Source organism: Artemia sp. Qi Xiang Cuo, chromosome 20 (genome assembly GCF_049724085.1).
Source record: "Artemia sp. Qi Xiang Cuo chromosome 20, ASM4972408v1, whole genome shotgun sequence".
Classification (NCBI taxonomy): Eukaryota; Metazoa; Arthropoda; class Branchiopoda; order Anostraca; family Artemiidae; genus Artemia; species Artemia sp. Qi Xiang Cuo.
This window is the reverse complement of record NC_142813.1, coordinates 10896441-10921645: the sequence shown is the minus strand read 5'-3', so window position 1 is coordinate 10921645 and position 25205 is coordinate 10896441. Positions and strand designations below refer to the sequence as shown.

Sequence of the window (25205 nt, the reverse complement as noted above, 5' to 3'; positions counted from 1 at the left end):
AAGTTAATTCGTAACTTATGTCAGAACAAAATTTCGAGAAATCCATTTAGCCTAAACAAGTAAAATTAATATGCAAATTTCATTCTAATTATTCATGTACGGTTAGCCAAAATCAAAGCTGCATTAAATTAAAAACGTTCAGAAATTAAATTAAAAAAACAAGTTTTTTTAACTGAAAGTAAGGAGCGGCATTAAAACTTAAAACGAACAGAAATTATTCCGTATATGAAAGGGGGTGTCCCCTCCTCAACGCCGCGCTCGTTACGCTAAAGTTAGACTCTTTCTCACAACTCTATTTTTTTAAAACAATAAAAAACTTTAGCGTAAAGAGCGAGGCGTTGAGGAGGGGACAACCCTTTTCGTATACGGAATAATTTCTGTTCGTTTTAAGTTTTAATGTAGCTCCTTACTTTCAGTTAAAAAAAACTGTTTTTTTTTATTTAATCTTTTTCACTTTTTTACTGCATAATGCATATGATCGTGACGTCATTCACATAAAAAGGTTTTTCCTTTTCAAAATTAAGGTTCTAAAGTATACTCAGCTTAAGGGCGCACTTCCCGCCTACCGAAATATTGCCATGCCTCACCTGTTGGGTCTGCAGCCTACGTTGGGAATTTTGGGTATAGAGTATATTCTCGATCTCTGCTCTCCATTGGCTAAAGTTAAAATTTTTGTTGTGACTTTCTATATAAATATAGATCTACCTATAGAAAACTGGTAAAAGAGGAAACTCAAGTTTGACATTGAAAGAATAACCAACGCCATCTAGCATTACACACAAAATAAAGCACAACCGTGTACGTCTCAAAAATTTGTAAAGATTTAGAATTCGATTTTAATTAAAAAACCTCTATATGCAGTTCTTAGTAGTAGTGGGATTCGATTCCCCGCCGCGGAGGACTTTTGTCCTCCGTTTCTGATATATTGCAGATACGCCCTTCTGACAACCCGGATGTTTACACTATGTTTTGATTTGTTTCGTTATCTGCATAAACATGCGCTTAATGTTTCGTTTCAATACCATTAGCCATTCCTGACATTTTTGTAGATGCGCCTTTTTGACCACCTGGATTTTCATCCTTTTAATTTATGAACTAAATAATTGAATTAAATCATAGTTCCTTTTGATTTAATTCAACTTACCCCGCAAGTTTCAACCTAATTGCCTTTTCCGTTCCCGAGATATTCAATTCAATCATTTATTACCCACAATTACAAGAGAACAAGTATATTAATAGTTGAAAAAATGACTCTTCAATATATAACTTAACAAAATATATGTAAGTATGAGTGAAATGTCGAGGTACTATTCTTCAGCCAATCTTATAGGCTTGATCAGTTAATTCTGTTCTGGAATCACAATATTCTGTGTTTTGATTGTTGTTCTGGAAACGCAGAACAATGTCGTTCTGCGGAAACACAAATGTTACTATAATTGTTGCTAGTAGTGCTTTTCTTGGACAGCAGAAACATGAGTGAAATGCCGAAGTAGTATTCTTCAGCCATTCATATAGGCTTAATCAGGAAAAACTTTGTTCTTGAAACACTGAGTCCTGTATTTTGAATGTTTGCCTGGAAACGCAGAACAATGTCGTTCTTCGGAAACACAAAGGTAACTCTAAATGTTGCTCGTATTTCTGTTCTGGGACAGAAGAAACATGAGTGAAATGTCGAAGTAGTATTCTTCAGCCAATCATATAGGCTTAATCTGGAAAAATGTTGTTCTGGAAACATAATTTCCTGTGTTTGAATGTTGTTCTGGAAACGCAGAACAATGTCGTTCTGCGGGAACACAAATGTTACTATAATTGTTGCTAGTAGTGCTTTTCTTCGGACAGCAGAAACATGAGTGAAATGCCGAAGTAGTATTCTTCAGCCATTCATATAGGCTTAATCAGGAAAAATGTTGTTCTGGAAACATAGTTTCCTGTGTTTGGAATGTTGTTCTGGAAACGTAGAACAATGTTGTTCTGCGGAAACACAAATGTTACTATAATTACTGCTAGTAGTGCTTTTCTTGGACAGCAGAAACATGAGTGTAATGTCGAATTAGTATTCTTCAGCCATTCATATAGGCTTAATCTGGAAAAACGTTGTTCTGGAAACCTAATTTCCTGTATTTTGAATGTTTTTCTGGAAACGCAGAACAATGTCGTTCTGCTGAAACACTAATGTCACTATAATTGTTGCTAGTAGTGCTTTTCTTGGATAGCAGAAACATGAGTGAAATGCCGAAGTAGTATTCTTCAGCCATTCATATAGGCTTAATCAGGTAAAATGTTGGTCTGGAAACATTATTTCCTGTGTTTTGAATGTTGTCCTGGAAACGCAGAACAATTTTGTTCTGCTGAAACACAAATGTTACTATAATTGTTGCTAGTAGTGCTTTTCTTGGACAGCAGAAACATGAGTGAAATGCCGAAGTAGTTTTCTTCAGCCAATCATATAGGCTTAATCAGGAAAAATGTTGTTCTGGAAACATTATTTCATGTATTTTGAAAGTTTTCCTGGAAACGTTTAAAAATGTTGTTCAGCGTGAACAGTCTTGGAGCTAGAATTATTGCTATTCTTGCTTTTCTTCGGTCAGTAGAAGCCGGAGTGTAATGCCGAAGGAGATGTCTAACGACCATCATATCTGATGTATCAGGAAAAATGTTGTTAATGAAACTTTATTTCCTGTGTTTGGAATGTTTTTCTGGAAACGAAGAACAATATTGTTCTGCTGAAACACAAATGTTACTATAATTACTGCTAGTAGTGCTTTTCTTGGACAGCAGAAACATGAGTGTAATGTCGAATTAGTATTCTTCAGCCATTCATATAGGCTTAATCTGGAAAAATGTTGTTCTTGAAACCAAATTTCCTGTATTTGGAATGTTTTTCTGGAAACGTAGAACAATTTCGTTCTGCTGCAACACTAATGTCACTATAATTGTTGCTAGTAGTGCTTTTCTTGGATAGCAGAAACATGAGTGAAATGCCGAAGTAGTATTCTTCAGCCAATCATATAGGCTTAATCAGGAAAAATGTTGTTCTGGAAACATTATTTCCTGTGTTTTGAATGTTGTTCTGGAAACGTAGAACAATGTTGTTCTGCTGCAACACTAATGTCACTATAATTGTTGCTAGTAGTGCTTTTCTTGGACAGCAGAAACATGAGTGAAATGCCGAAGTAGTATTTTACAGCCAATCATATAGGCTTAATCAGGAAAAATGTTGTTCTTGAAACATTATTTTCTGTTTTTTGAATGTTTTCCTGGAAACGCAGAACAATGTCGTTCTGCTGGAACACTAATGTTACTATGAATGTTGCTGCTCGTGCTTTTCTTGGACAGTAGAAGCATGAGTGAAATGTCGAATTAGTATTCTTCAGCCATTCATATAGGCTTAATCTGGAAAAAATTTGTTCTTGAAACCTAATTTCCTGTATTTGGAATGTTTTTCTGGAAACGTAGAACAATTTCGTTCTGCTGAAACACAAATGTTACTATAATTATTGCTAGTAGTGCTTTTCTTGGACAGCAGAAACATGAGTGAAATGCCGAAGTAGTATTCTTCAGCCAATCATATAGGCTTAATCAGGAAAAATGTTGTTCTGGAAACATAATTTCCTGTGTTTTGAATGTTTTTCTGGAAACGCAGAACAATGTCGTTCGTCTGAAACACAAATGTTACTATAAATGTTGCTAGTCGTGCTTTTCTTGGACAACAGAAGCATGAGTGAAATGTCGAAGTAGTATTCTTCAGCCATTCATATAGGCTTAATCAGGAAAATTGTTGTTATTGAAACACAATTTCCTGTATTTTGAATGTTGTTCTGGAAACGCAGAAAAATGTTGTTCTTCGGGAACACAAATGTTACTATAATTGTTGCTATTAGTGCTTTTCTTGGACAGCAGAAACATGAGTGAAATGCCGAAGTAGTATTCTTCAGCCATTCATATAGGCTTAATCAGGAAAAATGTTGTTCTGGAAACATAATTTCCTGTGTTTTGAATGTTGTTCTGGAAACACTGAATCAATGTTGTTCTGCGGAAACACAAATGTTACTATAATTGTTGCTAGTCGTGCTTTTCTTGGACAGTAGAAGCCTGAGTGAAATGCCGAAGTAGTATTCTTCAGCCAATCATATAGGCTTAATCAGGAAAAACGTTGTTCATGAAACATAATTTCCTGTGTTTCGAATGTTTTTCTTGAAACGCAGAACAATTTCGTTCTGCGGAAACACTAATGTAGCTCTACATATTGCTACTCGTGCTTTTCTTCGGATAGTAGAAGCATGAGTGAAGTAGTATTCTTCAGCCAATCATATAGGCTTAATCAGGAAAAATTTTGTTCTGGAAACATTATTTCCTGTGTTTGGAATGTTGTTCTGGAAACGTAGAACAATGTTGTTCTGCTGAAACACAAATGTCACTATAATTGTTGCTAGTAGTGCTTTTCTTGGATAGCAGAAACATGAGTGAAATGCCGAAGTAGTTTTCTTCAGCCAATCATATAGGCTTAATCAGGAAAAATGTTCTGGAAACATAATTTCATGTGTTTTGAATGTTGTCCTGGAAACGCAGAACAATGTTCTGCTGAAACACTAATGTCACTATAATTGTTACTAGTAGTGCTTTTCTTGGATAGCAGAAACATCAGTCAAATGTCGAAGTAGTATTCTTCAGCCAATCATATAGGCTTTATCAGGAAAAATGTTATTCTGGAAACATTATTTCCTGTTTTGAAAGTTGTTCTGGAAACGCATAACAATGTTGTTCTGATGCAACACAAATGTTACTATAATTATTGCTAGTCGTGATTTTCTTGGACAGCAGAAACATGATTGAAATAACGAAGTAGTATTCTTCAGCCAATCATATAGGCTTTATCAGGAAAAATGTTGTTCTGGAAACATAATTTCCTGTGTTTTGAAAGTTGTTCTGGAAACGCAGAACAATGTTGTTCTGCTGAAACACAAATGTTACTATAATTACTGCTAGTATTGCTTTTCTTGGATAGCAGAAACATGAGTGTAATGTCGAATTAGTATTCTTCAGCCATTCATATAGGCTTAATCTGGAAAAATGTTGGTATGGAAACCTAGATTCATGTATTTGGAATGTTTTTCTGGAAACGCAGAACAATGTTGTTCTGCGGGAACAGTAATTGGATTATGATGATTGCTGTTCGTTCTTTTCTTCGGATATTAGAAGCCACAGTCAAATGACGAAGTAGTATTTTACAGCCATTCATATAGGCTTTATCAGGTAAAATGTTGTTCATTACAATTTACTTCCTGTGTTTTGTAAGTTTGCGTTTACGAGCTGACAAATATTGTACTGATGGAACAGTAATGAAACTCTACGTGTTGATATTCTTGCTTTTCTTGGAGCTCAGAAGCAGGAGTATCATGTCGAATTAGTATTATACTGACCTTCATATAGACTATATCTGGAAAAATGTTGTTCTTGAAACACTGATTCATGTTTTGAAAGTTTTCATGGAAACACAGAACAATGTCATTCTTTGGAAACACAAATGTTACTATAATTGTTGCTATTAGTGCTTTTCTTGGACAGCAGAAACATGAGTGAAATGTTGAAGTAGTATTTTTTTCAGCCAATCATATAGGCTTAATCAAGAAAAATGTTGTTCTGGAAACACAATTTCCTGTGTTTTGAATGTTGTTCTGGAAACGCAGAACAATGTTGTTCTGCGGAAACAGAAATGTTACTATAATTGTTGCTAGTAGTGCTTTTCTTGGACAGCAGAAACATGAGTGAAATGCCGAAGTAGTATTTTACAGCCATTCATTTAGGCTTAATCAGGAAAAACGTTGTTCTTGAAACAGAGATTCCTGTGTTTTGAAAGTTTTTCTGGAAATGCAGAACAATGTCGTTCGTCGGAAACACAAATGTAACTATAATTGTTGCTAGTATTGCTTTTCCTGGACAGCAGAAACATGAGTGAAATGTAGAAGTAGTATTCTTCAGCCATTCATATAGGCTTAATCAGGAAAAATGTTGTTCTGGAAACATAATTTCCTGTGTTTTGAATGTTGTTCTGGAAACGCAGAACAATGTCGTTCTGCGGAAACACAAATGTTACTATAATTGTTGCTAGTAGTGCTTTTCTTGGACAGCAGAAACATGAGTGAAATGTCGAAGTAGTATTCTTCAGCCAATCATATAGGCTTAATCAGGAAAAATGTTGTTCTGGAAACACAATTTCCTGTATTTTGAATGTTGTTCTGGAAACACTGAACAATGTTGTTCTGCGGAAACACAAATGTTACTATAATTGTTGCTAGTCGTGCTTTTCTTGGACAGTAGAAGCATGAGTGAAATGCCGAAATAGTATTCTTCAGCCAATCATATAGGCTTAATCAGGAAAAATGTTGTTCTGGACACTTAACTTACTGTGTGTTGTATGTTGTCCTGGAAACGCAGAACAATATTGTTCTGATGAAACACAAATGTTACTCTAAGTGTTGATAGTAGTGCTGTTCGTGGACCGCAGAAACATGAGTGAAATGACGAAGTAGTATTCTTCAGCCAATAATATAGGCTTAATCAGGAAAAATATTGTTCTTGAAACATAATTTCCTGTGTTTTGAATGTTGTTCTGGAAACGCATAACAATGTTGTTCTGCTGAAACACTACTGTTACTATGATTTGTGCTGGTAGTGCTTTTCTTGGTCAGCAGAAACATGAGTGAAATAACGAAGTAGTATTCTTCAGACAATCATATAGGCTTAATCAGGAAAAATGTTCTGGAAACATAATTTCATGTGTTTTGACTGTTGTCCTGGAAACGCAGAACAATGTTCAGCTGCAACACTAATGTCACTATAATTGTTACTAGTAGTGCTTTTCTTGGATAGCAGAAACATCAGTCAAATGCCGAAGTAGTATTCTTCAGCCATTCATATAGGCTTAATCAGGAAAAATTTTGTTCAGGAAACATAATTTCCTGTGTTTGGAATGTTGTTCTGGAAACGTAGAACAATGTTGTTCTGCTGAAACACTAATGTCACTATAATTGTTGCTAGTAGTGCTTTTCTTGGACAGCAGAAACATGAGTGAAATGTCGAAGTAGTATTCTTCAGCCACTCATATAGGCGTTATCAGGAAAAATGTTGTTCTGTAAACATAATTTCCTGTGTTTTGAAATTTGTTCTTGAAACGAAGAACAATATTGTTCTGCTGAAACACTAATGTTAATATACTTATTGCTAGTAGTGCTTTTCTTGGACAGCAGAAACATGAGTGAAATGACGAATTAGTATTCTTCAGCCAATCATATAGGCTTTATCAGGAAAAATGTTGTTCTGAAAACATTATTTCCTGTTTTGAATGTTGTTATGGAAACGCATAACAATGTTGTTATGCTGCAACACTCATGTCACTAGAATTGTTGCTAGTCGTGCTTTTCTTGGTTAGCAGAAACATGATTGAAATGACGAAGTAGTATTCTTCAGCCAATCATATAGGCTTAATCAGGAAAAATGTTGTTTTGGAAACATTATTTCCTGTGTTTTGAATGTTGTTCTGGAAACGCAGAACAATATTGTTCTGCTGAAACACAAATGTTACTATAATTGTTGCTATTAGTGCTTTTCTTGGACAGCAGAAACATGAGTGAAATGCCGAAGTAGTATTTTTCAGCCCATCATATCGGCTTAATCAGGAAAAATGTTGTTCTGGAAACATAATTTCCTGTGTATTGAATGTTGTCCTTGAAACGCAGAACAATGTTGTTCTGCTGAAACACAAATGTTACTATAATTGTTGCTAGTAGTGCTTTTCTTGGACAGCAGAAACATGAGTGAAATGTTGAAGTAGTATTTTTTTCAGCCAATCATATAGGCTTAATCAAGAAAAATGTTGTTCTGGAAACACAATTTCCTGTGTTTTGAATGTTGTTCTGGAAACGCAGAACAATGTCGTTCTGCGGAAACAGAAATGTTACTATAATTGTTGCTAGTAGTGCTTTTCTTGGACAGCAGAAACATGAGTGAAATTACGAAGTAGTATTCTTCAGCCAATCATTTAGGCTTTATCAGGAAAAATGTTGTTCTGGAAACAGAATTTCCTGTGTTTTGAATGTTTTTCTGGAAATGCAGAACAATGTTGTTCGTGGGAAAAACAAATGTTACTATAATTGTTGCTAGTAGTGCTTTTCCTGGACACCAGAAACATGAGTGAAATGTCGAATTAGTATTTTTCAGCCATTCATATAGGCTTAATCAGGAAAAATTTTGTTCTTGAAACACAGAGTCCTGTATTTTGAATGTTGTCCTGGAAACGCAGAACAATGTCGTTCTTCGGAAACACAAATGTAACTATAATTGTTGCTAGTAGTGCTTTTCTTGGACAGCAGAAACATGAGTGAAATGTCGAAGTAGTATTCTTCAGCCAATCATATAGGCTTAATCAGGAAAAATTTTGTTCTGGAAACATAATTTCCTGTGTTTTGAATGTTGTTCTGGAAACGCAGAACAATGTTGTTCTGCGGAAACACAAATGTTACTATAATTGTTGCTAGTCGTGCTTTTCTTGGACAGTAGAAGCATGAGTGAAATGTCGAGGTAGTATTCTTCAGCCAATCACACAGGCTTGATCAGGAAGAATATTGTTCTGGAAACACAATTTTCTGTGTTTCCAATTTTGTTCTGAAAACGGAGAACAATGTTGGTTTGCAGAAACACAGATGTTACTATAATTGTTGCTAGCAGTGCTTTTCTTGGACAGCAGAAACATGAGTGAAATGTCGAGGTCGTATTCTTCAGCCAATCATACAGGCTTGATCAGGAAAAATATTGTTCTGGAAACACAATTTTCTGTGTTTCCAATTTTGTTCTGAAAACGGAGAACAATTTTGTTTTGCAAAAACACAGATTTTACCATAATTGTTGCTAGCAGTGCTTTTCTTGGACAGCAGAAACATGAGTGAAATGTCGAGGTAGTATTTTTCAGCCAATCATATTGGTTTGATCATGAAAAATGTTGTTCTGGGATAGATCTAATCAAATTAACTTCTAAAAAAAAGGATAGGGTATTTGTGGCAAGAACATTTTTCCTTTTTGTCACTAGGTATTAAAATGACAGAATTCGGGCGTTATAACTAAAGAATATTAAAAGTTCACAAAATCAGATGTTAAAATTTGGACATTAAAATGACAATAACAGGCAAATTATGGATATTTTTGGATATAGTTTTCAGGGAATATCGTTGTTACTGTAAAAACTTGAGCTCAAATCATCGTCTTTGAAGCTAAACTTGGCCAGATTGGCCTCTGAACAGCTGAAATTGATAAATTAGCTTGAATTATCTAGGCAGCGATATGTTAAAACAAGTTATGCAGCACAACATTTTACAGAATTGTGGAAAAATTGAAAAAACATGTTTTGAAGTTTTTGTTGTTATTAAAAAGCATTTAAATAAATTTTATTAAAGCATTTAAATAATAAATAAATAAATAATATATAAATAATAAATAAATAAATAATAAAGCATTTAAATAAATAAGAATTTAAATAAATTCTTTGAAGTTAGGCCTCTGAAAGGCAATTTCCTCTGTCGAACTCCCAAAATACAAAACATTTCTTTTTTTATGGTAACAAGTAAAACTAATTAATCAAGCAAAATATGATTCAACTGAATGATTTGACTTGACAACGATGACAATGATTTGACAATGATTTTACAACTGAATGATCATCCCATTTCAATCTTTTTCAAAGGTGAGTCTATCCAGCAGTTTCATAAGCAATTCACAAAATAGATCAAATTTATTTTGTCCATTTATGCTGGACTGGTATTTCCTTCATGCTTTGTTCAGAAATCTACCCTCTTCTATGTAGGCCTACTCATTAATAATAGGGTCGAAACATCCGAGATAAAAGGATCTGCTGCCTGGCAAGATTAATTAATTAGATTAGTAGATCAACTTATAATTAGATTATTATAATTAATAGGATTATTAGATAGAGATTGATTAGATCGACACAAACCGACACAAGTACTTTTATCTCAAAGAAAATTTTAAGGGCTTTATTCTGGGTGGCGAATTTCAAATATATTTACATAGGAACTTCTCATAAAAGACTCTTTTTTTTAAGATTGGAAAACGAGATGATTAACCCGGTATTTGCAAACAGCATAAATTATTTAAGTCAAAAAACAATTTTTAGTCTTTCAAGCAAAGCTTTTACATATAATTCTTAGCGATTTTTATGGAAACAAAAATGTAATTTAAATATTTGCTAGTGAGTGCTAATAAATACGTGACTAATAAACATACAATAAGTCAAAATGTGGACTTTTGAGTTTTTTTTATAAACTCCCCAAAATAGGAGACTTGGTCAGAGCCAGCTCGATAGAGTAAATTCCCCTGTTAACTGTTAGATATAATGCTGTTGATATTAAGTGTTGACTTATAAATTGTTTTTCTTAGGATCTTTTTTTGTAATCTTTTTTTTTGGTTTTTTAAACTGGAAAATGAGATTATTTACCCCAACATATTTGGAAACAAGATGTATTACTCACTCAAAAAATATTTCTAGTATTTTAAGGAAAACTTTTGTATATTGTTTCTAGTGATTTATGTTGAAATAAAAATATAATTTAAATATATACTTGTAAATGTTAATAAATATGTGATTTAAGATAAGATATTTATTTCAAACAATGCCTATCACAAGCCCCGAAGGAACGAATTCGCATTTCGGAGTCATAAAATATAAAAAATAAAAATAACAAAAAAATCATAAAATAGCACAGCAACTAAAAAACTGGCTAAACAATGCCAAAAACCACAAAATCAGAAAAGCCACTTCTAGCCGGACACAGTACAAGTCAAGCTGTTACAAATATGGCTGGGCGATATGCCAATATTATCATCATATCGGGATACATTTTGAAATAGATGGGATATCCTATCTATACTATTATATTCGGTATTATAATTGCGCATAAATTGTTGTCTTTAACAAGGTCATCTACTTTCCTTTACTTGCAATGTAACACAACTAAAACAGAAGTTATTTTCCTCTCTGGTTCTTCACTGCTATTTTACGTAGTTCTTACGCGGCTTAGTGCTGCGGTGAGTTGTTGTTAGTAGTAGCATTAGTATTTTACGCGCAAGTCAAGTTGGACTAACCTGGGTTTACGATCAGTCACTAAAGTTATAAAATATCAGCTATTATCGAAGTTATAAATTAATTTCATCTGCTCGTACCAAGGCGCTGCCCGCAGAGGAAGGCTGAAGGGCCACGAAAGAGATCATCACCACCGCTTTGGACCTTAGGGGACCTTTGGACCCTAGATCATCACCACCGCTTTGGACCTTAGGGGGACCTTTGGACCTTAGATCATCACCACCGCTTTGGACCTTAGGGGACCTTTGGACCTTAGATCATCACCACCGCTTTGGACCTTAGGGGACCTTTGGACCTTAGATCATCACCACCGCTTTGTGCCATCATGCTATACTTACACCAAGGCGCATTGCGCATAAATAATGGCATAAATTGTCATTCTAAATTGTTTTGATATAACACATCTTCTGCTCTGCCACTGACGAATCTCCCAAAAAAATCCGTCAAGCCAGCAACTGTCTGAAGAATCTCGGAATTCTTCCTTGAGATTTGCACTTGCATGCCCTGAGAATGTTTTTTTTCTGAGCAAGGATTTTGTCGCACTCTGAGGCAGGGCTGCATTAAGATGAAGCCGAAGAAGTTTCTTAAACATTGCTATTGACATGCTCAGTCACTGTCACCACATGAAAAATATGTTAATAGAAACAGACATACACGCGTTAAATGTTTGACCCAAAGTTTCCAGGACATTTAATTTTTTCCCCATTTTTCCAGGAGTTTTCCATGACTGGGAAATCGATTTTTCGTTTTCAGGTATTCCAGGATGCGTGGGAGCCTTGAATATGTAATATAGTCGAAGTGTGGACTTAATCAAAGTCCAAACCAACATTTGGTAGACTTTTTTTTTTCTTTAACTCCCCAAAATAGGTGAGTTGGTCAGAGTTAGCTTGATGGAGTAACATTCCTTGTTAAATGTTTTATTTAACGCTGCCAAAAAAATGTTTTATTTAACGCTTATAAATATGTAATAAATCAAAGACAATGGAAAAAATAAGCTTGGTCAGATTGGCCTCTGAAAGGCAACTTCCTCTCACAAATCTTCCTAAATAGAAGAGTTGGTGAGAGCAAGGCCGTATCCTGGGGGGGTTAGGGGGTTTGACCCCTCCCCCCCATCCCAACATGTTTTTCTGACTCGTAAAAACGTAACAAAAATGGGCATAAACAAATATTGTATGTGCTTCTTGATTTTTTTTGTGTACCCCCCCCCCCCCCAATATTTTTTTGAGTAAAACACCCTTCGAAAAAAAATCCTGGGTACAGGCCTTGGGTGAGAGCTTAACGATGGAGTAGATTTCCTTGTTGAACTTTTGAATTAGTGCAGCCAACATTTGGTGTGAACTTTGAGGTTGTTTTTTTTTAATACAATCTTCCTTCAATTTTTTAGGTTGGAAAATATTGAATATCAATATGTGCCCAGAATATCTCATGTCCAGCAGTTGGGTAGTACAGACTTGTCTTGGATAAAGCAATCCACATCAATGCCCCTTACTCAAAGAAGCTTAGTTGGCAACATATCTGAAGTTGGATCAAGAACATGCTTTGACGAACAATTAAGAGTATGTTGTAAACCTCGAACTCCGAGAAAAAAGACAGTATATAAGCCAAAATCAATTAACTGGGCGGTTATTCGGAAATTTGTGTCAGAGTTTCGGTCTCATGTAGACATACCGTTTTATCAGTTGTTATACAGGTTATCGAAAAATCGTGCAAGCGAGGACTTACCTTGGCCTGAAAAATATCAATCGCGAAAAATACGCGATATTATCATAAATAGGAAGCCTGTTGAAAAATTATATGAATGGGGAAAGGAATGGAAATCAGCTGCTAAGAGAAGAAGAAGAGTGAGCAGTGACAGTGATGACTGTGAGGAAATTGGGCATGGTACTGTTTTAATTAGTGGTTGCTGTAGTTCTGGGAAGACGACAGGTGTTTATGCAGTGGCAGAGTCGCTTGGATGGTATTTTGTGGGGATAAAAACTTCAATAAAAAGGAGTGGGAAAAACTTGCAGTTGGCCCTACAGGAAGCAATGCAGGCAAATCAGGTATTGTTGAATTGTTTAATTAGATTGTTATTGAGATTTTGTGGTTGATATTGATGTTGAAATATTGATTAATTGAAATTGTCGACTGTGACTGAATTGTGAATATAATATAGGGCTTTTGGAGCAACAATTAACAATAAATTATTTTTAAATCTAATAGTATTTTTGTAAAATTATTAAATTTAGTTTAATTTTGTCATGCTACAATCCTTGTAGCTGCATAGTGGATAAGCCCATTCCTGGAAACACTGTGGACCGAAGTTTATACCTATACGTTGGAAGACCTTCTCCCTTGAGAAGTGGTGACACTTGAGCTAACTATAGCCAAGTTCCTGACGTGCTTTAACTGTTCTTTAAATTTGTACGGGAGGAAACCCTCCTAATAAATCAATAAGCCCAAAAAACGAGATAAATAAAATTGAAAAATTGCTGTGTTGTGGTGGCTTTGTGTTGCGACGGGGTAGTATTCGTCTGCAATCGTCAATAATTTGACAAAACCTTTGTGACATTTGAAAAGGTCTGTGCTGTGCCGACGAAATATTAGTCAGCAATCTTAAATTCAAAATTTGACGAAAATTTCGTGACATTTGATAAACTTTTGTTGCGATGACGGTAGTAATAGTTAGCGATTGTCAGGATTTGACTAAAGTTTTGTGATAATTTTGAATTTGACAAGATCTGTGCTGCGCCGACGTAGTATTAGTCACCGATTGCCAAGATTGAAAAAAAGTTTTGTGACATTGGAAAAGCTTTTTGTTGCGACGACGCTAGTATTAATCAGTGGTTGTCCAGATTTGACAATAGCTTTGTGACATTTAACAAGCATTTGAAAAGCTCTGTGCTCTGGCGACGTAGTTCTAAGCAGCAATTGTCAAGATTCGACAAAAGTCTCGTGATATTCGACAGGCTCTGTGCTGCAACGATGTAGCATTAGATGGTGATTGTCAAGATTTGTCAACATTTTTGGGCACTTGAAAAGGTTTTTCTTGTGACGGAGCGAATATGATTCAGTAGTTGTCAGATTTGACAAAAGTTAGGTGGCATTCTAGAACCAAGACTGTCGAACATAGAACCCTAATTGTAAAATTGTTATCTAGAACCAAGAATTTAGATCTTTTTTCTTACATGAATAAGTAAAGACTTTAAAATAAGAATTAAAAACATTTTAGAAATATTAATATGATATTATAAAGAAGATCATTTCCTTATGCTTGTTAGTCTTAATGAAAAATTTGAAAACATGGATAATGAAATAAGTTAAGTCTGTTATAAATAAGTTCTTAAAAAAGGCGACTTCAAATCGAAGTTAAACAATATCTTCTCAGAATATTGTCATGGTTGCAGCGGCAGCTCCTACCTAGTAAAGAGCAAACAACAGCCCATAGTAATCAAAAGTTAAAAAAGGCATTTAAAAAAAACAAACTGCCCTTTGAAAAAAATATCGCCATGTGACACTGATTCAGGAATAGAAACTGTTATTTTGGTTCTTCTTAAAAGTAAAAGTTTATTGCGAAAAGAAATTTATAGTGATTTCGAAAAAAGCCTGAAACCCCTCAAAAATTACGTCAGAACACAATGAAAAGTGTACCATTGGAATCAGCATGTTCGAAAGCCTTATATAAGGAAATTACAGTCCCCCTCCTTGAAAAACAAGGAAAATCACTTCTGAATCGGTAGGACGAGCGTTTGTAGCTGTGTTGATCTCAGCCAGCTTGGGGCTGCACTGAGTTGTTAGCAGTTGCTGTAGTTGTAATGAATAGTTGATGTAATGACAACCGTATAAATTTTTTTATTATTTTGTAATTTTAATTGTATGAATCTTAATTATATTATTCTTTATTAACTTTAATTAATTTTTATATGTTAATTTATGTCGCATGCTTAATATTACAATTAATTTAAGGTATATTCTGGTTGTAAGATTGCAATTTGGGACTTTCGTTGTATCTTCAAAAAGACCATTAATTAGAGACAAATTTCCAATTTCAACATGAATTGAGCATTCAAAATGACACACGTACAGGTAAAAACCAAAATTTATAAACCAAAATTTAAAACAATAGTTCAAGGAAAAACAAGTATAATATATAATAAAAACTTTTTTTGTATCCTACCTCAAAAAATTTATGTTGGTGGATTAAGATTTTGTCTTTCTGCGAGTCGACGGGACATTTTTACTAGAATAATTAGTGGAGTTCTCCAAGAATTCAAAGCGTTAATTGTTAATCGATTTTGATCGCGAAATTGAAAAAAAAAAAAAAATGGAGAGTGAAAAATGAGGTGAACAGTAAACTAAATCTGTCAACCTTTCTCATTCAAGAAATAAGAGTGACTGAATTTAGTGTTTGAAGTTTATTATTACCCTTTTTTAGTGTATTTAAGTTTGGTGTTCCTAAGATTTTAAACCATTGTTTTCATTTCTAGTGGCATCTTTAAACTTCCCTTCTGGTTGAAATATTTTCACAAATGATCAATAAGGAATTTTTGCTCGTTAACAATTCTGTTGCTGTCAAGTAACACACAATTGCTAACACCAGTTATGGGGGGATTAAACCTCTATTAAGGTTACTAAAACGGTCCAAATATTTTACCCTAGATGGCACAGTCAGAGGAAAAGACATGCGCAGTATTAATTGAAGACGTGGATATCGTTTTTGAAGAAGATGAAGATGGCTACTATCAGACCCTTCAGGCGTTAATCAAGTCATCAAGATGTCCTATAGTAATGACAACATCCAGCAAGAAAGTGGATCCCATTCTGGACAATTTAAAAACTAACGTAGACCTCATTGAATTTAAGTCTATGAATGAGTTTGAAATTGGTAAGTTTCCTAATATCTGTGTTGTCAAAAAAGGAAGAAAACAGAATAGGGAATAATAGGAAACAAAATAGAAAAATAGAAAACAAAATGAAAAAGGAAACAAAATAGGAAATAGACAGACAAAGGTAAAGTCCCACCACAGCTGGATTATTTAAGCTTAGTTGTAACCTATAATCCTGCTCTGCGAAAAAGTCATTATTCTGTAATGTAGTTGTTCCGTGAACAAGTCTTCGAGTTTAGCTCCCTGTTGACTTTATTTAATTATTTGTGTTGTTTATATTTGTATGAAATACAATTTATCTATCTATCTATCTATCTGTTTAAAGTCATCAAGCTGGCTGGATACTTTTGTAAAAAATTATTCAAGGGATTGACTTACATGATTTAACGGGCCTGCCAGCGTTGAGGGAACTGGTTGATAGCACCATCAGTCTTCTCGATAAGCCCCTGTCTAGGACTAGAAATGGGCATTATTTATGCCCAGAATGGGCATAAATAATGGGCAGAGAACGGGAATGGAGTAGAATGACTAGAAAGACTAGGACTAGAACGGGCATAAAATAGTTTTATATTATGGTCGAAGAGACGTTGGTTTAGTACTTTCTGCCCCTCTAGTGCGTGGTCTCTCTCACGGACGTTGTTAGTTATTTCCGAGGGGTTGAATCTTCTGGGGGTTCTGGGGGTGAGGAGCTGGAAATTTACTAGACTAGGACTAGAAATGGGCATTATTTATGCCCAAAATAGGCATAATAATGGGCAGAGAACGGGAATGGAGTAGAATGACTAGAAAGACTAGGACTAGAACGGGCATAAAATAGGTATGTAGTATGGCTGAGGAGGAGTTGATTTAGTACTTCTGGCCATCTAGTGCGTGGTCTCCCTCGTGGACCTTAGGTATTTTCCGAGGGGCTGGATCATCTGGGGTTTCTGGGGGTGAGGAGCTGGAAATTTACTAGACTAGGACTAGAAATGGGCATTATTTATGCCCAAAATGGGCATAATAATGGGCAGAGAACGGGAATGGAGTAGAATGACTAGAAAGACTAGGAGTAGAACGGGCATAAAATAGGTATGTAGTATGGCTGAGGAGGAGTTGATTTAGTACTTCTGCCCATCTAGTGCGTGGTCTCCCTCATGGACCTTAGGTATTTTCCGAGGGGCTGGATCATCTGGGGTTTCTGGGGGTGAGGAGCTGGAAATCTCCTAGACTAGGTCTAGAAATGGGCATTATTTATGCCCAAAATGGGCATAATTATGGGCAGAGAACGGGAATGGAGTGGAATGACTAGAAAGACTAGGACTAGAACGGGCATAAAATAGTTTTATATTATGGTCGAGGAGACGTTGGTTTAGTACTTTCTGCCCGTCTAGTGCGTGGCCTCTCTCACGGACGTTGTTAGTTATTTCCGAGGGGTTGGATCTTCTGGGGTTTCTGGGGGTGAGGAGCTGGAAATCTACTAGACTAGGACTATAAATGGGCATTATTTATGCCCAAAATGGGCATAATAATGGACAGAGAACGGGAATGGAGTAGAATGACTAGAAAGACTAGGACTAGAACGGGCATAAAATAGGTATGTAGTATGGCTGAGGAGGCGTTGATTTAGTACTTCTGGCCATCTAGTGCGTGGTCTCCCTAATGGACCTTAGGTATTTTCCGAGGGGCTGGATCATCTGGGGTTTCTGGGGGTGAGGAGCTGGAAATTTACTAGACTAGGACTAGAAATGGGCATTATTTATGCCCAAAATGGGCATAATAATGGGCAGAGAACGGGAATGGAGTAGAATGACTAGAAAGACTAGGAGTAGAACGGGCATAAAATAGGTATGTAGTATGGCTGAGGAGGCGTTGATTTAGTACTTTCTGGCCATCTAGTGCGTGGTCTCCCTCATGGACGTCGTTAGGTATTTTCCGAGGGGCTGGATCATCTGGGGTTTCTGGGGGTGAGGAGCTGGAAATTTACTAGACTAGGACTAGAAATGGGCATTATTTATGCCCAAAATGGGCATAATAATGGGCAGAGAACGGGAATGAAGTAGAATGACTAGAAAGACTAGGACTAGAACGGGCATAAGATAGGTATATAGTATGGCTGAGGAGGCGTTGATTTAGTACTTCTGGCCATCTAGTGCGTGGTCTCCCTTATGGACCTTAGGTATTTTCCGAGGGGCTGGATCATCTGGGGTTTCTGGGGGCGAGGAGCTGGAAATTTACTAGACTAGGACTAGAAATGGGCATTATTTATGCCCAAAATGGGCATAATAATGGGCAGAGAACGGGAATGGAGTGGAATGACTAGAAAGACTAGGACTAGAACGGGCATAAAATAGTTTTATATTATGGTCGAGGAGACGTTGGTTTAGTACTTTCTGCCCCTCTAGTGCGTGGCCTCTCTCAAGGACGTTGTTAGTTATTTCCGAGGGGTTGGATCTTCTGGGGGTGAGGAGCTGGAAATTTACTAGACTAGGACTAGAAATGGGCATTATTTATGCCCAAAATGGGCATAATAATGGGCAGAGAACGGGAATGGAGTAGAATGACTAGAAAGACTAGGACTAGAACGGGCATAAAATAGGTATGTAGTATGGCTGAGGAGGCGTTGATTTAGTACTTCTGGCCATCTAGTGCGTGGTCTCCCTAATGGACCTTAGGTATTTTCCGAGGGGCTGGATCATCTGGTGTTTCTGGGGGTGAGGAGCTGGAAATTTACTAGACTAGGACTAGACAGAGAACGGGAATGGAGTAGAATGACTAGAAAGACTAGGACTAGAACGGGCATAAAATAGGTATGTAGTATGGCTGAGGAGGCGTTGATTTAGTACTTCTGGCCATCTAGTGCGTGGTCTCCCTCATGGACCTTAGGTATTTTCCGAGGGGCTGGATCATCTGGGGTTTCTGGGGGTGAGGAGCTGGAAATTTACTAGACTAGGACTAGAAATGGGCATTATTTATGCCCAAAATGGGCATAATAATGGGCAGAGAACGGGAATGGAGTGGAATGACTAGAAAGACTAGAACTGGCATAAAATAGTTTTATATTATGGTCGAGGAGACGTTGGTTTAGTACTTTCTGCCCGTCTAGTGCGTGGCCTCTCTCAAGGACGTTGTTAGTTATTTCCGAGGGGTTGGATCTTCTGGGGTTTCTGGGGGTGAGGAGCTGGAAATTTACTAGACTAGGACTAGAAATGGGCATTATTTATGCCCAAAATAGGCATAATAATGGGCAGAGAACGGGAATGGAGTAGAATGACTAGAAAGACTAGGAGTAGAACGGGCATAAAATAGGTATGTAGTATGGCTGAGGAGGCGTTGATTTAGTACTTCTGGCCATCTAGTGCGTGGTCTCCCTCATGGACCTTAGGTATTTTCCGAGGGGCTGGATCATCTGGGGTTTCTGGGGGTGAGGAGCTGGAAATTTACTAGACTAGGACTAGAAATGGGCATTATTTATGCCCAAAATGGGCAGAGAACGGGAATGGAGTAGAATGACTAGAAAGACTAGGACTAGAACGGGCATAAAATAGTTTTATATTATGGTCGAAGAGACGTTGGTTTAGTACTTTCTGCCCGTCTAGTGCGTGGCCTCTCTCAAGGACGTTGTTAGTTATTTCCGAGGGGTTGGATCTTCTGGGATTTCTGGAGAGGAGGAGCTGGAAATTTTACGTTGCAGTGCTTCAAAACGTTAAAAATAGACGTTTTTTAAAGGGAGTATTTACTCGGAGACAAGGAACCAAATTCCCTCCCAGCTGAAGTTGGTGTCTTTTTTTCAATTTGTATTACCTTAGAAATAATTTTGGATGAAACGAACACATAGAAAGTGTTCTCCTTTTCTAAATGAGTATAATGCGTCGATTATACTAGAATATTTAAGATTGAATTTTAGAATTTTTAGGGACTTTAGAATATGGGAGTAATTTGACTAAGAAATAATTTGACTAAATCCAATTTGTAAGGTTTTTATTAGGTTTTACAGTCAAATAATCTGACTTAATTCAGTTTGCAAAGTTTTTCTTGGGTTTTATTGTCAAAACAATTGATCGGCCCTTAACTGTGCACTGTCATAGGTTATACTTTTTTTTAATTTTTTTTTTAAATTGAATTTTGTTAAATTGGTATTGAAAGTATAGTGCAGTTGTGACATAGAAGCTCTGCCTGAAATGGCATATAAAATGGCATTTAAATTTTTCTTGTTTCCAAAAAAAGAAGAAAAAAAATACATAATTCGTGGTATGTTTGGAGATAATAGTGTGTGTTGTTTCTAAACATCTAAATATTAGAAATTTTAATTTCAAAGCAATCGATCGACTTATTAGGACAAGTTTTATTACATACAAATTGTTTAATTACATAACCATAAATAGTTATGAAACGCCATGTTTTCGTTTTTACTAACATTTCCTTATTTTCATCTTTAGTCTTCAGAAATTCCAATTAGAAAAATAAAAATGTTTATGGTACATTTGTAGATATGGGTTTTACTAATTTTTGCTAAATACTTACAGTATTTAGACAGTTATTTTACAGTTTATATTTTAAGCAGTTATATTTTACAGTTTTAGTCTTCTTTTCGCAAATATAAGATTAAAAACTCATTATGGGATATAGATCCTGTTTTCTTTTAATCTTTTTTTTTTTTTTTACCTTTAATAGTGCAATCTGGGAACATTACTTGCAAATATACTTACTCATTCTTTATAATCTTTATACGCTTTATATAAAACATTCAAACACTAACTATTATAAGTTATTTGCATTTTGCTAATCTTCTAATCAATTTTAGATCATCGCAATTAACTAATGAAACGAAGCTTAGACCATTTACAGAGACCTTGAATTTGTCAAAGAGCATTTTAATTAGTTTTTTTGCTATCTCACAAGTTTTTAGGAATCCCCCGAATTTCCGCAAAAAAATTGGGCTCTCCGAAATCTCCCCGAAAAATAACGTTAGCGTAAAATAACGAATAAAATTAGCGTATAATGAAAAAGAGCGTCAATAATTGGCGTATTTATGAAAGCTAAGTTTTGGAGGGATTTTAAAGAAGCCTATTTTCTTTTTGGGAAATTCGTGGAAACCTTGAACGATGGGGGGTAATGGAAGCCATGATTGTAAGAGCTAAAACCGGTTGATATAATTTTAGTGGTGAAGTGGCTAACTATGGTCATTCTCTTTGACTTAAACAAACTTAACCGTCCTTTGTAAAAAGACTTTACTTGACTTAAGCAGGTGAAGATAAATAAGTGCTTAAAGAGGATTAATGTAAAAAGGTGAGAAGAAGAAAATGTTTGGTCATTCAAATCTTAATCAATGAGATTCTACGGCAGCGAGATTTAGCTAGCGCTAATTCGAGTCAGTTGCAATTTTTTGATTGGCTAAAAATTATTTGAAAAACTCTGATTGGCTAATTTTAGCCAATCGAAATTTTCTTGATTGGCTGAAAAATTATATGAAAAACTGATTGGCTCAAATGTTCCTCCTTCCCTCGGAACCACTTTTATCTACTTTAATGTTTTTCATTATAATACTGAAAAGCGATTCACTTTTTCAATACTCTACTAGTGCCGTAAATCGGGATTCCAAAGGCAAATTATGGTACTTTCCCATTATATGGGCCTTTCTAAAAAGTCAAGTTTGGTTAATGCTAATGAAATAAAATAAAATAAGATGAATATATAATAGTTTAGAAACAAATTTGGGCTATATTTTTGCACATTAGGGGGGTGGGGAGTAAGTATAGCATGTATCAAATAGTAACCTAACCTAGGTACCTTTCCAACCTCCCTCCCCCCCCCCCTAAACCCCAATATAGTATACGCAATGAAAACCACTTTTATTTTGCCTACTCTAAAGCGGTTAACACATCAAAAACGGGTTTTATCATTGCCTACTCTACAGCGGTTAACCATAGAGGCCCATATAATGGGAAAGTACCCAAATTATTTACTGAAGTATAATTTATAATATTAAAAATTTTTATTTTAAGATCTTTATTATTATAGTTTTATATAATATTATAATTTTATTATTGTAATGTTAAAATTCGTAATTATTTTAATTTTATTTAAAAAATTAAATTTTTATTTCAAAGGTTCAATGGAATAGTTGAATTACCACAGTAAATAGTTTGCCTTTGGGATGCCGATTCAGGGCGCTAAGAGAGTTGAACAAGTGAATCGCTTTTCAGTATTGTAATGAAAAACATTGAAATAGATACAAGTGCTTCCAGCGGAGGGGTCAATTGCCCCCTTGATTTGGAAAATACTTTTTTTAATATTTGAAAAAAATATACCACCTCATTCCCTTGAACAAAGAAAAAAGTCCCGTGTCTTCTTCAAAAAAAAAATGTCCCTCCCTTCCTCTCCTAAATTTTCGTGAGTTGGTGTCACTGGGCGCTTCGAGGTGAACTAAAAGGTCCAAATAAACCTTTAACAAAACCATTCAATAATAATGCAAACCTTTTCTTCCAGTTGCTTATGCCTCTTGTGGCTTCCTGATGGGAGGAACATATATGTCATATGATTTTCCAGAGCCGTATCCAGGATTTTTTTTTTCGGTGGGGTTTTACTCAAATTTTTTTTTTTGGAGGGGTTACCTCAAAAAACGCATACAAAATTTGTTTATGTCCATTTTCATTACGTTTTTACGAGTCAGACAAACATTTCGGGGGGGGGGGTGAAACCCCCCCTCCATCCGGCCTTGTGATTTTCCATTGCAACTTGCGAAACTTTATAAAAAAAAGTTTTTGTTTTGTTCTGGCATATATCGAATTTTGGTATGTATGTGATGGTAACAAGTTAAGCCGCTTTTAGTGTGCTAGGATGTTGTAATATATTCATTTACAGTACATTGACTTGGTTTCATATAAATTTGAGAAAAAAGGGAGTAATTAAAAGGCGGACCAGATCCCAAAAAGAAGAATTTTTTGTCCTACTTTTTTCCATGGGGAGCAACTCCCCCTCCCCCTCTTCAATAATAATATAAACCTTCCTCTTCCAGCTGCTTACACCTCTTGTGTCTGCCTGATGGAAGGAACATATATGCCATACAACACTGCATTAGAACTTGTTAATTTGAGGGTTAGAGGGTTTGAACCCCCCCCCCCCCTGAAATGTTTGTTTGATGAAATGGTAGCACCCCCAGCTAGGCCGCCTCCCACGATCATTTTTTCCCCAAAGTCACCCGATCAAAATTTTGAGAGAGCCATTTTGTTCAGCATGGTCGAAAAATACAATAACTATGTCTCTGAGGAGGACTTAATCCCCCACAGTTCCCGGGGGAAGGGCTGCAAGTTGTGAAATTTACGGTTTCATATAAATTTGAGAAAAAAGGAAGAATTACTAAGCGGGCCAGGTCCCAAAAAGAACAGTTTTTTGTCCTCCTTTTTTTCCATGGGGAGCAACTCCCCCTCCCCCTCTTCAATAATAATATAAATCTTTTCTTCCAGCTGCTTACACCTCTTGTGTCTGCCTCTTGGAAGGAACATATATGCCATACAACACTGCGTTAGAACTTGTTAATTTTTATAAAAAAGATCTTCGTTCTGTTCTGGCATACGTTCAATTTTGGCTACAGGATAAGAAACTAATTACTATTGAAGATAATTGCCTTTCTAAACTTTCATTGAGAGCTAAAAACGAAAAAAATATTGTTACTAATGATGATAGTGATGGAGAAGCTACTGAGCTAGATGAAGACGAGTTCATGATCTTAACGGATGATGATTGTGAAGAAAGGAACTTGTTTTATTGTGATACTTTGGAAATCCCAATGCTAGGTGAAGTAGGGTCTGATACTTCCAATAGAAACAAGAAAGTTGAATTGAGAGGAATATCTAAGTTAGCAGAATATCTTGAAAATGAATCAAGTTTGTGTTTACCTTTTATAGAAGAACAAGAATGTATTTTCCCAATTTGGAAAGAATTCCCTGTCAGTGGAATTGGGGATAATTACATGCCATTTAGGGACACAGAGGAACGATTTGAAGAAAACAAATTATTAAAAAACATTGTTGACTTTGCGCGAGGGAAAAATTTGTTATTAAGTAAAAAGAGTGATTTCTCCAAATGTGCACCTGTTTCCTTTAACAAACTTAGCGAAGAAAGGTATGTCTTTTTTATATCTTTTTTTTTGTTTATTTTTCAGATTTCTCTTTGTGGCTTCTGTAGTTCTTTTTACATTATTCAGTATTGTTTAAGGTCTGTGTTATATGTGAAAGTTATTTACATTATTTTAAATTATTAATTTTTCTGCCTTTTTTATTGTTTTTTTTCGTTTTTTTCTTTTCTGGTATATTATTTTTCTGCTTTCTTGTGGTTTTTGAATATCAACCAAAAACCAAAATTTTGCTATCGCTCCATATTTGAGTTTTAGGTCTATCTATTTACCCAAATACGTTTTTGAAATTTAGTGTACTGGGTTTCTTGATTAAAAATATGTTGAAAATTGGTCAAAAATCACTAAAGAAGGGACAATTTTCTTGTCTTCAAAACAAATTTAGATCCTTCGCTAAGAAACAGTTTAAGAAATATTATAACTCTGACTTGGTTAATGGATAGATCTGAAACTAATGAATCCAATTATATAAGTACCTTGTCCTTTCAGTTAAAGTTACAGCTTCAGGCTTGTCGCGAAGGGAACATATAGGGAACATATGTCGCGAAGTCGCTTGTTTGAAAGGGAACATATACCTTAAATAGCAAAAGAAAAGAAAAGAAAATGTCAAAAGCCGGTTTGTCTTACAAATTAGCAAAAGAAAAAATATAAGAAAATATAAAGCACATAAAGCGCAAATATAAAATTTAAAGCACAAGAAAAATATAAGAGGAACTGAAAACGTACTGACTACCCCAGATGGTAGAGATTAAGATTGAAAACGCATATGGGAAGCAAACGCCATCTAATTGTTCAAATATAGCGTACAGGGTTTTTCAGACTAAAAATATGTTCAAAACTAGTTGAAAATCACTGAAGTGATTAAATTTTCTTATTTTTCTTATTTTTTTTTATTATTCCTTTTTCTTATTTTTCTTTTCTTATTTTTTTTTATTATTCCTTTTTCTTATTTTTCTTTTCTTATTATTTCTTTTCTATTTCTTTTTCTTATTTATTTTTATTATTTTTCTTATTATTTTGACAATTTTCTTATTTTTTTAATCACGTTTAGATTAACTGTAAAAAAAAAGTCTAAGGAATA

General features: G+C 35.4%; 1 protein-coding gene across 1 annotated transcript in view; it reads left to right on the top strand.

Annotated features, from left to right (window-relative positions):
- The window catches only part of elg1 (enhanced level of genomic instability 1), a 44517-nt gene that overhangs the window by 12069 nt on the left and 7243 nt on the right, over positions 1 to 25205 (top strand). The window contains exons 3-5 of the mRNA XM_089105853.1: positions 12534 to 13191; positions 15788 to 16013; positions 23457 to 24114. Coding sequence (XP_088961979.1) covers positions 12534 to 13191; positions 15788 to 16013; positions 23457 to 24114 — 1542 coding nt within the window. The remainder of the gene's footprint in view (positions 1 to 12533; positions 13192 to 15787; positions 16014 to 23456; positions 24115 to 25205) is intronic.